Source organism: Gopherus flavomarginatus, chromosome 1, assembly GCF_025201925.1.
Source record: "Gopherus flavomarginatus isolate rGopFla2 chromosome 1, rGopFla2.mat.asm, whole genome shotgun sequence".
NCBI classification, from domain to species: Eukaryota; Metazoa; Chordata; order Testudines; family Testudinidae; genus Gopherus; species Gopherus flavomarginatus.
The window spans coordinates 341,765,289-341,781,104 of NC_066617.1; the positions used below are offsets into that span (position 1 = coordinate 341,765,289).

The following is a 15,816-nucleotide window of genomic DNA, read 5'->3' on the forward strand; positions in this document are numbered from 1 at the left end:
CATGCTGTTGCACCAATGTAAATCAGAAATAACTTCTAAATCAACAGAGGGCAGAATTTGGCCCTATTTGTTTAATATCAAACATACCATCAAAGTCATTAGTATATTGCACGGACAAAGGAATCAGATCAGCCACTGTGTTTAGGAATTTCAAATAATGAATTATATACCTCTGGATACATCCTACAGAACTATAGTCTACATCTTAGTTTTGTGCTATTAAATAAATAATGAAACTAAGTTTAAGCATAGGCATTTCTGTTAGCTCTGGACTGTATCTTGTCACCAGCAGACATCAGGTGGCAGGACACAAAGAAGTGTCCGATTAAAATGGTCTGAACAAACACAGAAGCTTAATAAAAGTAGTCAGCTTTTACAAATCCAGGCAAAACAAAAGTCTCTTTCATTTTGATCACTACAGAAGTTAATCAAAGAATGGAAGACAGCTATCATTATCAGTAGTGCATGATATGGTTAATAACAGTCTTATAACTTACCAATATCTACACCTCTGCATTATCAAAATATACCATTCCAAAACCACTTCTATAAACTAATGGGTAAAATAGTTGATATTATATACTGCCTTATCTTTCCAAAAGGAATCAACATCGTATGAAATAGTGTCCTTTTTCTTTTTCAGAACAAAACAAACAACATGAAATTAAATTGCCATTTGTAAAGATCAAACAAGATAACATTCACCTTTCACAGCTGACCAAATCAGATGCACTGTCTGACTTTCATCAGTTTTATATAAATGCACAAAAAGACCTTGCTTTCATCCTTCAGAGTAATGCCATACAAGTCAGTTTAAGTGGTCCATTCAGGTAACGTTACAAGAAAGAAGATACGATTATGGTGATTCTTAACGTCCATGTCAAGGCTGGCAAAACTGCTTTAATGTATAGCAGTGTTTTCTTGTGTAATGCAATTGTAGTTGGCATCTGACCTGCAGCTACTTTAACTGTGTTTAAAGTACAGAGCTGGACAGAATTTACTTAATCAAAGATAGCCTGTTAAACAGATGTGCCATTAAGTACCAAAATGATTTACTATGCACTTTAATATTGTTGTATAACTGTATTGTTGTTCTGTGCAATATTTTTCAAAGCACAAGCACCCTGGAATAGGACCTCTTAGACAACAAACTGTCAAGCTTAGCTTGGGTCCCTTGTAAAATGATCTTAAACAAATGTGATGTTCTCATGCCATCACTATAGCAATCACAGCCTACAAACTTTTCATCTCCTGAACCACAAGATGTGTAGCATCATAAATGCAGCATGTCTGAAATGAAGAACAAGGAATAAACAAAAAAGGAAACAATTTTTACCCTTTTCTGTATCATTGTTTAAACCACCAGAGCTTTGATCCCAAAGTTAATAACAATGTCCATCCACTATAGGGAAGATAATTTCACTACTGTCAAACTAATCAGCTAGTCTAGTAACTACTATACATGCACTCTTGTACATAATAGCATATGTGTGCTTCTTGTCACTTGCTGTACTTTCCATATGAAACCACAGTAGTAAATGTAACTGCATTAATACTTAGTTTACTGAAGAGACTTCTGACCTCTTATTCTCTCTTACTGCTTTGTCTCCTTTCTTCCAAGTGATGGTTGGTTTTGGAGAGGCTTGTGGTTTGCACTCAATGACAACTTCTTGGTCCCTGGTAATAATTATAGTTTTCTTCATCTGATTCAGTGCAAAAGTGGGAGCTGAGGCTGTTAAAAAGAAATATGTTAGTTCTGTAGAGAACAATCAGAGCCTTCCATTTCAATGAATTCTAACAGATGGTTCATCATCCATTTTCACTTTTTTGTTAGGAATCTATTATAATATAGATCATATGGCATGTATACAAAAATGCCATTAAATCAGCATCCAGTTCCAATAGCAAGATTAGAATTTAATCAATCTATCAGTTAATAAGAAATCATTCATATCAACATATTAAAATTAGATTACTTGTGAAATCTAGCAGCTTTAGAGAATGTCTGGAAAAATCAACAATAAAATTAAATACCTTTATTACAGTTATTAACTCAAAATGTTAGTATATTTTAAATGCCACAAATCCACCCAAAGCTGTTAAACACTGTTAGTTGTTACCAAGAGTTTGTTGATGGGTTTATTTATTAGTTTTACCTTTTTTTTTTCCTGAAAGCCAGCTGTGGAAAATTGATAATATGTTTCTAGTTTTCTGGAAGGATTTCATTGTTTAAAAATAATTTATTTTTAAGATGTTTACAATTCTGGCTGCAATTTTTTTTCAAATTCAGAGATATTTTAAAAACTAATAGCCCAATTGAGTGTCCTTTGTGTGTGTTGAGTAGTACTTTACTCCTTGAACAGTTCCATTGATTTAAATGGGTCTATCTGAAGAGTAACGTACTAAACAATGCAAGTAAGGGTTTTACAATTTGACTTTAACATGATAATTTTACAATGTGAGGGTTCAGCCATCCCTTTGTAATTCCATGGGTCTATGTACCTGTTAATCTAGCCTCGCAAAAAATTCACTCGGCAGGAAAAGTGATAGCTCGTGTGTCCTCTCTCCCACTCTCACACACTCTTTTCTCAACAATGCATGAGTTTCAAAACCTTATTTTGGACAATTTCAATGATAACATTATTAAAAATGAACAATTTAATTTGTTCTGTTTGCTTTATAAAAAAATCCAAAAAGGAAATGCAACTACTAGGTTAATGCATTATTATGGCAGCGCAGAAAGTCATGAAGTGAAAAGTTTAAGGTTACTTCAGCAGGATTATACTGGACATGTTGCATTCACTGTATAACAACAAACAGAGAGATATCTTAGAGTACATGTTAAACAATGAAAATGCACACCGAAAATGCCATTGCAAGAGAACATTGCAATGAACAGCGACCCTACAGCTGACTGAACCTCAACTAAAACTCTTGGGGCAGGGCATTCAGAGAAGAGGGCCCTTGGCTATGGAATGAAATTTGTGGGTATGAAGAAACATTTGAGGAACTAGCTGTGAAAATATGACCCTGGGTCAGCAGTTTAGGTATCTGCCCTTGGTAATCAAAGGTGTCTCAGAATCCTGCATAATTCCTCACTCCACTCAAATATTTACTTCAAATGGGGACTGACCCCACACCAAACACTTTTTCTAAGTTATTTTGAATCACATAGTTCTGTACGCTCTGATACCAGCAGGACCTTGAAGCAGAATTGTTGGATTAGCTTAAGCAAGCATTTATGATCCATCTGGAGTCGGAAATAGTGTGAACAGTTTGCGTCAGCCTATTCTTATGAGGTGCCCAATCCTAAAATCCCTCATTCACATGAACAATCCTATTCCACTGTTTCCTGTGGGACTACTTACATGAGCAGGAGTTTACAAGAACAATCTCTCAAGTTTCCAGCCCAGTTTTTCTGATTCACAAGGTTTGGTTAATGCAGAGAAGGCCAACGGCCCCCAGACACTGAAAATAGGCACTGCATAAGTGGACGTGTGTCCTCACATTTTTTTTATAGGATCAGGAAACAAGAGAACTTTGTGTGCTTATTTAAACTGAATCCTTTGAAATTCTCCCATCACTATCATCGAGTCCATTATGCTATTGTGCTTTAACCAATGCCATAAGCTTAGGACAGACAGATGTGCCAAGGCTCACATTGGAGTTTCTTGGGGTTTTTTTTCTTTCTAATTCTTGTAACTATGAAATATCACCAACCAACATTTCCCAGCAAAGACCAGATAAGGTATAAGGCCTTGATTCTGGGAGACAGATAAGCATATGCCTAACTTTAAGCATGAGAGCAGTCTTAGTGATTTCAGTGGCAATACTGATATGCTTAAAATAAAGCACATGATTCAGTACCTTCCTGGATGTGGGTTTTATTCTCAAACAATGAGATGCAATGAAAGATAAATAGATTTTAATTTTAGTTTTGTCCATGGAAGATTTTTATTTTTTTTTAAAGTAACTTCAGTTTTTTTCAATTCTTGGTGTAAAAGGGTTTTTATTCTTGGGTTTGTTTTCACAGGTTAGAAGGGGGGAAAATGTATGTGTGTGTCAGGGGATTTGGTTATGCATTTGAACACACAGTTAGAATTTCCCCACCCCACACTGTCCCATACATAAAATTTGGTGTTAGATTAGAAGAAATCACTAAGCATAACTGAAGGAGGAGTTTCAAAAATATATCATTCTGGTAGCAAAAGTACTTGCGAACCCCTAGGCAACCAAGGACATACTCACACATGAATAAAAGAAAGAGAAAAAGAGGAACCCAGCCAAATTAATTATACAGCTTTTATCTAATTCTGCTAAGTTTGGAGATGTAGGAACTCTTTCTTTATCATGACAGACCATGGAGCCATGTAATTATCAAACAGAAAGATGAGAGCAAGCCTGTTCTGTTCAGACATTACTCACCTAAAATCTTCAGCTCAGCACTGGCATAAATGGTTCCGTATTTATTTTCTGCTAAGCATTGGTACATTCCAGCATCTGAGAGATTCACACTGTGGATCATCAGTACACCATTAACCATCTCAACCCTGCTCTGTAATGGAATGAAAAACATAATTCTACAAAAGCAAACAAATGAAGTGGATTTGCTGGGTTCTTAGTTTTAGGCAAGGGAACAATAAAGTAAAATAAAATAATAAAATAAATCAGTGTGGTTAAAATATAATTTAGCAACTTACTAGAGTGAATTTTTTGGATTATGTCCTTTTGTTCTTCAGTGAATAAGAAACATAAAATATTTTGGAGCCTGAAAAGACCACAAAATGAATTTTCCTCTGGGTTATTTTATTTAACTGTAAATGCAACACCCCGAGCACTGTTTTTTATCATGATCTATAACACCAACTTGCTTTTTAAAAATGGTTCAGCAAAGAGTACTCTGCCAACCTGCAGCAATGAGTTACCTTCCCAGCTAAGGAACCAGGGTTCAGATGTAATTTGGGTCACAAAGGAAATGTGTTTGCTGGTCTCAAAGGAGTCCCTAGTGAATGTTTGTTTACATTCCAAACCCACCATATAATCTATCACATTACTAGCCCAAACCTGCAATACTTAGTTATGCGTGTGAGTAGTTTCATTGGCAGGAATGGCACTATTTTCATACAAGACTACTCATGTGAGTAAGGATAGCAGAATCAAGTTGCCTTTGTATTAATTGCAGCATCTCATCTGAAAAGGCCTATTAATAGAAAATAATTTCTGAAGGTCAGAAGCAAGGTGCACTGACAGCTGTGTAGGGAACTTTGCACTGCATGTGGCTGTATGATGAATAATTTGAGTTGGCGCAATACATTCTTCCGTTTCATTACTAAAGACTATTAGGTGTGAGTTAAAATGTATTAATAAAATAGCATTTGAAAATGTATATGGGATTAATGAATACCTCTCTCTTTTTTGAGGTCCAAGTTTCAAGCTGAAATGCAATTTGCAAAGTCTGTATTGGCTGTTTGGAAAATCTCAAGACCACAAAAGCACAGAAATTAAAAGTGCTTCTAAGTCTGGACTGATTTTCCACCCACTTCCAGAAAGGCAGATATGGAAAAGCTAAGGCATATAAACTTGTTTGCAGTGCCTCAGGATGTCAAAAATAAACTGCCTTATATGTTTGTGCTCTCGTTGTTTTCATAATTGGTTGATTTTCACAGATAGATGAAGCATTCACTGAAAATGATTTTTTCATAAATCCATTCTATGAATTCATTAGCAAACGGAGACATTTTCTAACAGAATTGAATAATTTTGTTTTAATCTGGCAATGCACGAAGAGAGTCTACAAACCCTTTTTTTTTTTTTTTACTGCTATTAGTATTTGGAGCCTATAAAGGAATAGAAACATGCTACATAAAAATAAAACAACGTGAGAGGAGGTGATGACTCAGTTGAAAGAAACTAAAAAATCCACATCATGCCAATGTTGGCCATTTGCATAGAGAAACACTCTAACATAGACCTTATTTTAAAACTTGTCAGATCAGTGTAGTAAGGACCTGAAATTCCCAGATGGAAAGGGCCAATGATATTGGCATGGTGGGGGGGCTCTGCTTTTCACAAAAGAGTTATTAAACCATCAGATTTTTACAGATGCAAGAATCAGACATGTCTGAGACATGAGACAGAGAAAAATCCACACTTTGTATTAGTGCATTAAAGTTGAGGAACATGAGATTTTTAATAAGAATATACTATGTCATATTTAACACACATGTAGCTGATGATGTTTAAGGGAGTCTGAGTTTATGGACTCTACCCTGGTGTAACTTACACATCAAGGAGCAGGTCCACTTTTTTGCTCAGCCATACAAAGGTAAGTTACAGTATGACCCTATACACAAATACTCAGAAAGATATAATAAACAACTCAACCATAAACACCATAATCAAAAGCAGAAACAAACAAAAGTCGCCCAATCTTGCTCAGAAGGATATCACTAGTTTACTGATAGTAAGGGCGAGAATATTTCAGAGTCATGGATTCTGAATAAAGAAGGCCCTGCCTTCTATCCTGTTTGTATTACAGCTAGAGAGTGAGCATTTCCAGCTCACCTGCTATCACATACTTTGACATAGTTCAACAGACAGATCCCCAGGAAAACTGGTGCTACATTATCCAAGGCTTTAAATATTAATAGAAAAAGCAAAATCTCCTTTCTGAAGTATTTCTTCTTCTGCACTTTTTTCCAAGCTCACTTTCTCTGAATTAAAGAGGAAACTACAATCTACTGGTGGCTTATTGAGTACTATACCTGTGCCCAAAGAGGGACTCCATTCTTCAGCCAATGATAGGTGGGTCGTGGCTTTCCAGTGGCTTTGCATTCCCATCGGAGCTGCTCTCCACTGTCTAACTGAGTATTGTTAAGCTTCTCCACCCAATGTGGGTAGGCTGTAAAAGAGAGATAACATGCTAAATACAAACACAAAAGGCTGACATGACTTCAGTTGATGTTCTAAAGACCTAATTAATTAAAAATACAGATCGTAAACCAGTATCACTGACTGTATTAAATCACATGCAGATTAAACTCATTTAAAAAAGCCACACTGAGGGTCAAAGAAGAAAAGTGACAACCAAATAAAATTTGAGTAAAGGATCCTACAGGACTATGAGATGAGTATCACTCGGTTTGGGACTAGAGAGCCCTTATGTTTTAATAACATATAATAGACTAATATAGTACAACATAGTTAATGCAGAAATTATTAATACTATACACATTTATTTTTAATGACCATCATCATAGTATCTGACAACATTGCAGGGCTTAAGTTCAGACTTTTAAGATCTCAGTAGGGAGCCTGAATACCATTGTCTCCCTGCTGCTTGTTGCTCTGCCAGTCGACCAGGAAACCAGGATTTAATCAGCTGTGAAGACCTGGGCAGTTGGTGAGGCGTTTCATCCAGTTCTTTCCAGAAGTGGTCACCCTTGTGCTCAATATGCAGGGAATGAATGTCAGAGGTGTGGGCTGGCTATTCAGCATCCACAGTTGGGACATAACATTGTAGCACACGATATGAACATAAATCACATGGTGAGTCAGAGATAGGAAGGCAGACCCTTAAGGTAGCATGGGACTAGACCACTGAGGGGCATATAATATATATATTTTGCTGGCAACAAGTGGAATGAATGAAGCACGGGACTCTAATCCTGTAAATCAGATACCCTTGGATAGAACCCTTCCCTCTAAAGAGCCTCAGTGGGACTGCATGAAGGCGTAAGTGTCTGCCTATGCAGGTCAGGGTCCAGGTTTGATGTTGAATCAAGGTGAAATTCGGCGGCAAGGAAAAAAAACAGATCCAATATATCTATGAATCTAAAACATTTAAGAATAAAACATTTAAATCCTTTCTGCAAGGAACCGCAGAGACTAAGAAGGCAATGGCATTGACTTCCAGGAATACAGAATAATATTTCTGGCTGGGCTGGATTATAATCCAGAGTTAGTGCAGCAAAGGATCTATTCTGGACAGCGGAGAATCAATAAACCACTTAAATAAGCAGAACCTCTGGCAGACTGAATTTAAAAATAAATCTAACAATCTATCTGGTGTCCGACAGGTCACCAAACAAGAAGCTGAGAAAACGTAAGCAGGCATGATAGGTAACTAGGTGAGTGCTGAAACCCTAACTACTGCACTGTGCATTTGCTGTACTGAACTTAAATCAAGTCTACTGCAGTGTTGTAGTTGTGTTGGTGCCAGGATATGGGGGAGACGAGGTAGATGAGGCAATATCTTTTATTGGACCAACTTCTGCAGGAGAAAAGGAATAAGCTTTTGAGCATCACAAAGCTTTTCTTCAGGTCCGGAAAAGGCAACCAAAGTGTTCAAGCTAAATACAAGATGGGACAGAGTGTTAAGCATAAAGGATTCACACATACTGTAGGATACTACTTAAAATAAAATGGACAGTTAAAGGTTAGCAGGCAGTACAGCGTGTGGCAACCTGTTGTAAGGAGCCATAAAACCAATGTCTCTTCTACTTGCTTGGTTTTTAGTGTCCAGAAGAGTTATGAATTTAAGTTCTCAGGCTCATCTTTTGAAGATGTGCAGGTTTCCTTTGAGGATGAGGACTGATAGCTCAGATATAGAGTGATCATTGTATGAAAAGTGTTCCCCCAAAAGTGAAAAGGTATTTTGTGTTTTATCATTTCTCTGTGTGAGTTCATTTGAAAGAGTAGTGATTGTCTGGTTTAGCCAACATAGGCCTGGTCTACACTACACGTTTAAACCGAATTTAGCAGCGTTAAACCGATTTAACCCTGCACCCGTCCACACAATGAGGCCATTTATATCCATATAAAGGGCTCTTTAAAACCAGTTTCTGTACTCCTTTCCGACGAGAGAAGTAGCGCTGAAATCGGTATTGCCATGTCGGATTAGAGTTAGTGTGGCTGCAAATCGATGGTATTGGTCTTCGGGCGGTATCCCACAGTGCACCATTGTGACAGCTCTGGAAAGCAATCTGAACTCGGATGCACTGGCCAGGTAGACAGGAAAAGCCCCGCAAACTTTTGAATTTCAATTCCTGTTTGCTCAGCATAGAGCTCTGATGAGCACGGATGGTGATGCAGTCCCAAATCCAAAAAGAGCTCCAGCATGGACCGTACTGGAGATACTGGATCTGATCGCTGTATGGGGAGACAAATCTGTTCTATCAGAATTCTGTTACAGAAGATGAAATGACAAAGCATTTGAAAAAATCTCCAGGCTATGATAAGACAGAGGCCACAGCACAGTGCTGTGTGACAAGCGTAACGGAAAGCCAAAGAATCAAAAGGACGCTCATGGGGGGTGGGGACTGAGGATTCCAGCTATCCCACAGTCCCAGCAGTCTCCAAAAAGCATTTGCATTTTGGCTGAGCTCCCAATGCCTGTAGGGTCAAACACATTGTCTGGGGTGGTTCAGGGTATATCGCGTCAATTTACCCCCCCTCACTCCATGTGAAATAAAAGGGAAAAAAATCATTTCTTGACTTTTTTCAATGTCACCATATGTCTACTGCATGCTGCTGGTAGACGCGGTGCTGCGGCACTGAACAGCAGCATCCTCCCCTCTCCTCTCCCCTCCCCTCCCCAGTGGCAGATGGTACAGTACAAAATGACTGATAGCCATCCTCATCATCCTGTGAGTGCTCCTGGCTGGCCTCGGTGATGTTGGCCGGGGCCGCCTCGGTAAAAATAGGAATGACTGCCCATCATTCCCGGCAAATGGTACAGAACGGCTGGTAACCGTCTTCATCATAGCAACTGAGGGCTGAGCTCCATCAGCCCCCCCTCTTTCATGTCTAAAAAAAGATTCTGTACTGCCTGGACTATCATAGCAGCGGGAGGCTGCGCTCCTCTCCCTCGCCACCGTTAATGTCCTGCCTGGACTATCATAGCAGCTGGAGGCTGCCTCCCCCTCATTTAATCTTACTAAAAGTCAGTGTTTCTTATTCCTGCATTCTTTATTACTTCATCACACAAATGGGGGGACACTGCAACGATAGCCCAGGAGGGTTGGGGGGAGGAGGGAAGCAAAGGGTGGGGTTGTTGCAGGGGCACCCCCTAGAATGACATGCAGCTCATCATTTCTGCGGGAGTGGCTGTGCTCTCTGGTTCTCTAGTACACTTGTCCCATATTCTAGGCAGGACTGACTCTATCTTTAGATAAAACAAAAAGGAGGGAATGACCCAGGGAGTCATTCCCATTTTTGTCTTTGCGCCCCCGGTCGACCTCAGTGAAGGCCAGCCAGGAGCACCCATGACAGCAGCAGATGGTACAGAACGACTGATAACCGTCATCTCATTGTCAATTTACAATGGCATGGCAGACGGTACAATAGGGATGGTAACCGTCTCTGCTACCTTGCAAAGGCAAATGAATGCTGCTCTGTAGCACTGCAGTACTGCCTCTGTCAGCAGCATCCAGTACACATACGGTGACAGTGATAAAAGGCAAAATGGGCTCCATGGTTGCCATGCTATGGCGTCTGCCAGGGCAATCCAGGGAAAAAGGGCACGAAATGATTGTCTGCCTTTGCTTGCACAGAGGAAGGAATGAGTGATGACATTTACCCAGAATCACCCGCGATACTGTTTTTGCACCATCATGCATTGGGATCTGAACCCAGAATTCCAGTGGGCGGGGGAGACTGTGGGAACTATGGGATAGCTACGGGATAGCTACCCACAGTGCAAAGCTCCAGAAATCGACGCTAACCTCAGTACATGGACGAATTATTGTGCTTTGTGTGGCCGTATGCACTCGACTTTATACAATCTGTTTTACAAAACCAGTTTATGTAAAATCGGAATAATCCTGTAGTGTAGACATACCCATAGTTGTTGTTGGGGCATTTGATGCACTACATGAGGTACACCACACATTATGATAGACGTGTAGGACCCATGGATCTTGAATGGTGTTTTGGGGAGGTATTGATCATAATAGTTGTGGAGATATGTCTGCAGGTTTTGCATCTGTTGTTCTGGCAGGGTCTAGTGCCGCTTTGAGTTGGCATGTCCTGGTCTGTGGGGAGTATATGTATGATAATGAGCTTAGCGAGGTTGTGGAGTTGTTAGAAGGCAAGAAAAGGGGGGTTCAGAAAAGTTTTCTTTCAGGACATGGCCCCTATTAAGTATGAGATCTAATTGTTTGTTGCCATTCGAAACAAAAGCAAAAAAGTGGAACCAAGTACAACAACTCTACAATGAACAAAACACCACTTCTGGGAGAAACCAGGACACCAGGACCCACCGCATGGATGCTACATGACACTCCAACATCATCAACCTGTCAAGACTATCCCTAACTAGAAATGAAGTATATGTACTCTCCAAGGAACCTCAGTACCCTACTAACATGTGGAGAATTAGAATTTTTCTGTTGATTCCACTTCAAATTCTTTCACAACAAAGAGGACACTACCCATAACAACCACATCCCCACTGTGATGAGGTTTACTTGGCCTTTTGAGGCCCCTTGATGGAGGTCCTGCAGTTCTAGTTCACTCCACCCCCGGAAGGAGCAGCAGAAGTGCATCCTCCAGGCCTGCCTAGATGGTCATTGTGGAAGCTGCCAATCAGAGCCCAGTAGGCTCAGATAAAAGAAGCTGCAGGGCCTGAGCAGGTCAGTTTCTGGCTGGGACCAGAGGAGAAAGGAAGGGTGCTCTCCTCAGGCCAGAGGAGCTTGATGGGCTGATTTACTGGCCCTGGAAACGAGAGGACTTGGCAACTGTAACAATAAGGTAAGAGGTGATTGGAAAGGGGTTATGTGGGAAAAGTCATAGGGAATAGGAGCAGCAAACTGGAGGCAGGGGTAAGTAGCTGCTGTGTATAGGGTCCCTGAATTGGGACCCAGAATAGTGAGTGGGCCTGGGGACATGGCTATGTTAAAAACCCAAGAAAAGGAGCGTGATTTAAAGGGCTCAGAGATAAGGCTGAAGACCGTGGTGAGGGTTGACTGACAGTTCCATCTGGTCCTTTTACTAAATGTCTGATAAAAAGGCTAGACTCGAACACGCTGGAGATGGGGCTGAAGACCCTGGTGAGGGCAGATAGGACCTTTTGCTATAGTGTAGGACTTTTGCTACACTGTAAAGGGTTAATCCGTGTTTGACTGTGTGACTTGACTGGAGGGCTGAGCCACTGAAGGCTGCCTAGTGAGGTTGGCAACCTACTGGAGCACCAGGAGCAGGAAACGATTGTAGCAGCACACCCAACCAACAACAGGCATTCACAAGTGGTGACTGTAGCCTGTCACACCCACCAACAGTCATAAGAAAAAAGGAATCATCTCACTGGATGCTGCTTGTTGTCAGAAGTGTTGTCAGATGCTACCGGTATGGTGCTCTGCTCTCTCCTTGGTGGTATCACTTGGTTGCATGCGTGTGTTCCCTCTGTGTGCTGCCTCAGCTCTGCGCAGATAGCTGACACAGCAGACCTGAAGAGAACCCCCAATGACCACAGAGTCTAGTAAGGTACGAAGGCATGTCGGCCAGGTTTATTGCCGTATTGGACACAACGATAGTTCCCCCTAGATTGTTACTCTACAGGGCATACTTCTACTATGTGCCCACGGTCAAGGGACTCGGCTCAGTCAGTGGCGGGACTTTCCACTGCCCCTTCGGCCGGACCAAGACATCGCCCCAGGGATGTATTCTTATATACAGGTACAAACAAGTTACACATCACTCCTGACGTATTGAGGTGCAACCCCTCTACGTAGCAAGGTACAACCCCTCTAAGTAGTAAGGTGCTGCCTTTCTCCTTGTACATGTTGGTTCGAACAAAACAACTCTATCCATCATTTTACCCTTTTGCCCCTGTCACTGGGATGGGTCGGCCTGTTCTTTCTTATCTGTGGAATGTTCCAGTATAAGGTGTTCTGGTACCGCATTTATACTTCGGTATGCTAGGTGAATATCTGTTTATGCAACATCAGCCCCTTCCCTTGCCAACATCTGTGAACCGAGCCGGCCTTCAGCTCACAGCTTGACTTTGCTTTTTAGCTAAGTCTTGACCATTACTTTAGTTCAGGCCTCAGGCCTCATACTGGGCCTTTATCAGGGCCTTCACTTACTACACTGCTCAGAGGGCAAAACCACCCACTGGACCATTACACCGGTTGCTTCAGGAAAAAAAAATCAACTGTGAATTCCTCAACAAACATTACATCGACAATAATCTCTCCACCACCACAGGGATAACTATGCAGTCCCTGAAATCCAGCCACCAGGCAGTGATCAAACCAGCAGACAAAGGAGGCACCATTGTAGCCCTTAATCTTGATGACTATGTCAACGAGGCAAACAGACAACTCTCCATCACCATTTACTATAAAGAACTCAAAGATGACCGGACACCACAATACACACAAGAATTTTAAAATACCATCAAATACTTCCCCAAAGATTGCTAATGAAAACTACAATCTCACTTCCCTAAAATTCATCCCAGAAACCTTCTGCATGCTTCCCAAGATACACAAACGAGGCAATCCAAACAGATCTATCATACTTTTATTGAAGGAATACCGAGACTCAAAGAAATGGTCCTCCAACCACTCGGCAAACAAAGGGTCAGTTTCCTCCAAGACACATTGATTTCCTCCAGAAACTCTGTAACATTAACATCTTCCCTCAGAATACCATCCCTGCCACCATGGATGTCACCTCCCTTTTCACCAGTGTCCCTCACCATGATAGCATTGTTGCCTGCTTCAAATGCCTACAAGATAACGAACAATGCTGAAAAATCCACTCCAAACGCATTGCCAAACTCAACCATTTCATCTTCACCCACAACAAGCTTACTTTAAATAACAAACACTTTGTCGAAATGATGAAGACAGCCATGGGTACAAAGATGGCTTCCCAATATGTCAATCTCTTCATGGGCCATCTCAAAGAAGAATTTCTGGAAAAACTACATCATAAAACCCATGATATACCTGGGATACATTGATAATATTTCCATTCCCTCTACCACAACTTCAACAGCCATCCCCCTCACCATCTATTAAACTTTCTCTAGCAGATTCCCACACCAGTATCAACGTACTGGACTCCACAATCAGCTTCAAAAATGGAACCCTACAAACAACTATATACAAGAAACCCACAGTCCACCACACTTACTTCCATAGATCCAGCAACCACCCCGGACACAACAAGAAAACGTATTTACAGCCAGACACTCAGGTATCACAGAATTTGCTCAGAAGCGAAAGTCTGGGACACACACCTAAACACATTTAAAACAATCTTCACCAACCAAGGACACTCCACCAGAGAAGTAGATCACATCATGGAATGGGCCACCCAAATACCCCAGGAGAACTTGCTTCAATTAAAAAACAACAACAAAAATCCCACTGACCGCACAACCATAGTTGTCACCTACCACCCCACACTAGAAACCATACAAGGTATAATCACAAAATTACAACCCATATTTGATGAGGATCACATCCTGAAACAAATCTTTTCTGAACCCCTCTTCTGGTTTTCAAACAACCTCACAGTCTCTCCAAGCATCAGAAGTAAACTGCCCACAGACCAGGACATAGCAACTGAAAGTGGCACCTGATCCTGCCAGAACAACAGATTCAAAACCTGCAGACATATGACCACTGCTGCAATGATCAATACCTCACACACTATCCCTTTCAAAATCCATGAGTCCTACACATGCCTAACACAACACACGGTATACCTCATCCAGTGCACCATGTCCTTAAAAACCTCTAATGACAGAGATTCCACAACTTCCCAAGGTAATTTTTTCCAGTGTTTAACTACCCTGACAGTCAGGAAGCTTTTCCTAATGTTTAACCTAAATCTCCCATGCTACCATTTAAGCCCATTACTTCTCCTCTCCTCAGTGGTTAAGAAGAACTATTTATCACCCTCCTCTTTACAAGAACTTTTGAAGATTTATGTCCCCATTCAGTCTTCTCTAGACTAAACAAACCCATTTTTTTCAATCTTTCCTCATAGGTCATGTTTCTATACCTTTAATAATTTTTGTTGCGTTCATCTGAACTTTCTCCAATTTGTCCACATCTTTCCTGAAATGTGGCACCCGGAACTGGTCACAATACTCCAGTTGAGGCCTTATCAGTGCTGAATAGTGTAGATTACTTCTTGTGTCTTGCTTACAACATTCCTGCTAATATATCCCAGAATTATGTTCTTTTTTTGCAAGAATATTACTTTATTGACTCACTGAGATCCACTGTAAACCCCAGATCCTTTTCTGCAGTCATTTTGCATTTGTGCGATTGATTGATTCCTCCCTAAGTGGAGTACTTTGCATTTGACCTTCCTGAATTTCATATTATTTATTTTGGACTATTTCTCTCTTTTCTTATTTCACAAATTCTTCCCCTCTCTTTCACGGTGTGTGTGTCTATATAGAAGCAAAATAATGAAAGAAGGATGATAAAAAGAGGTAGAAAAGAATGAGGGGCAGGAGAAAGGGATAGAAAATGTGAGGGGGAAGAGAAAAGAAAAGAAGAGAGAGGAGAAGAGCCATAACGCATTCCTCCTGTGCTTCTACATCTCCTTACTCAACCTAAGAAAGTGAGTAGTAATGACTAATTTAATTATCCTTTTGAAATGCATATGGAAAATTCCACAGATCCTAAGTAAGTCAGAATTTGTGAAGTGCTGTAACTAGTTTGCTAAGGGGAATGATCTATTTTTCCCCATACAAATAAGCATTTTTTAACTGTTAACCAGTTTGAGCCCCAATAGAAGTCACTGCAAATTACAGGATGACCAGATGATTTGGGGAAAATCACAGCTGTC

General features: G+C 40.6%; 1 protein-coding gene across 5 annotated transcripts in view; it reads right to left on the bottom strand.

Moving 5' to 3' along the window:
• The window catches only part of CNTN5 (contactin 5), a 1,071,723-nt gene that overhangs the window by 195,749 nt on the left and 860,158 nt on the right, over positions 1-15,816 (bottom strand). For all 5 annotated transcript variants that reach the window (XM_050940444.1, XM_050940408.1, XM_050940418.1 and 2 more), the window contains 3 exons: positions 6,765-6,901; positions 4,426-4,555; positions 1,582-1,732 (listed from right to left, as the gene is read on the bottom strand). In XM_050940444.1, coding sequence (XP_050796401.1) covers positions 1,582-1,732; positions 4,426-4,555; positions 6,765-6,901 — 418 coding nt within the window. The remainder of the gene's footprint in view (positions 1-1,581; positions 1,733-4,425; positions 4,556-6,764; positions 6,902-15,816) is intronic.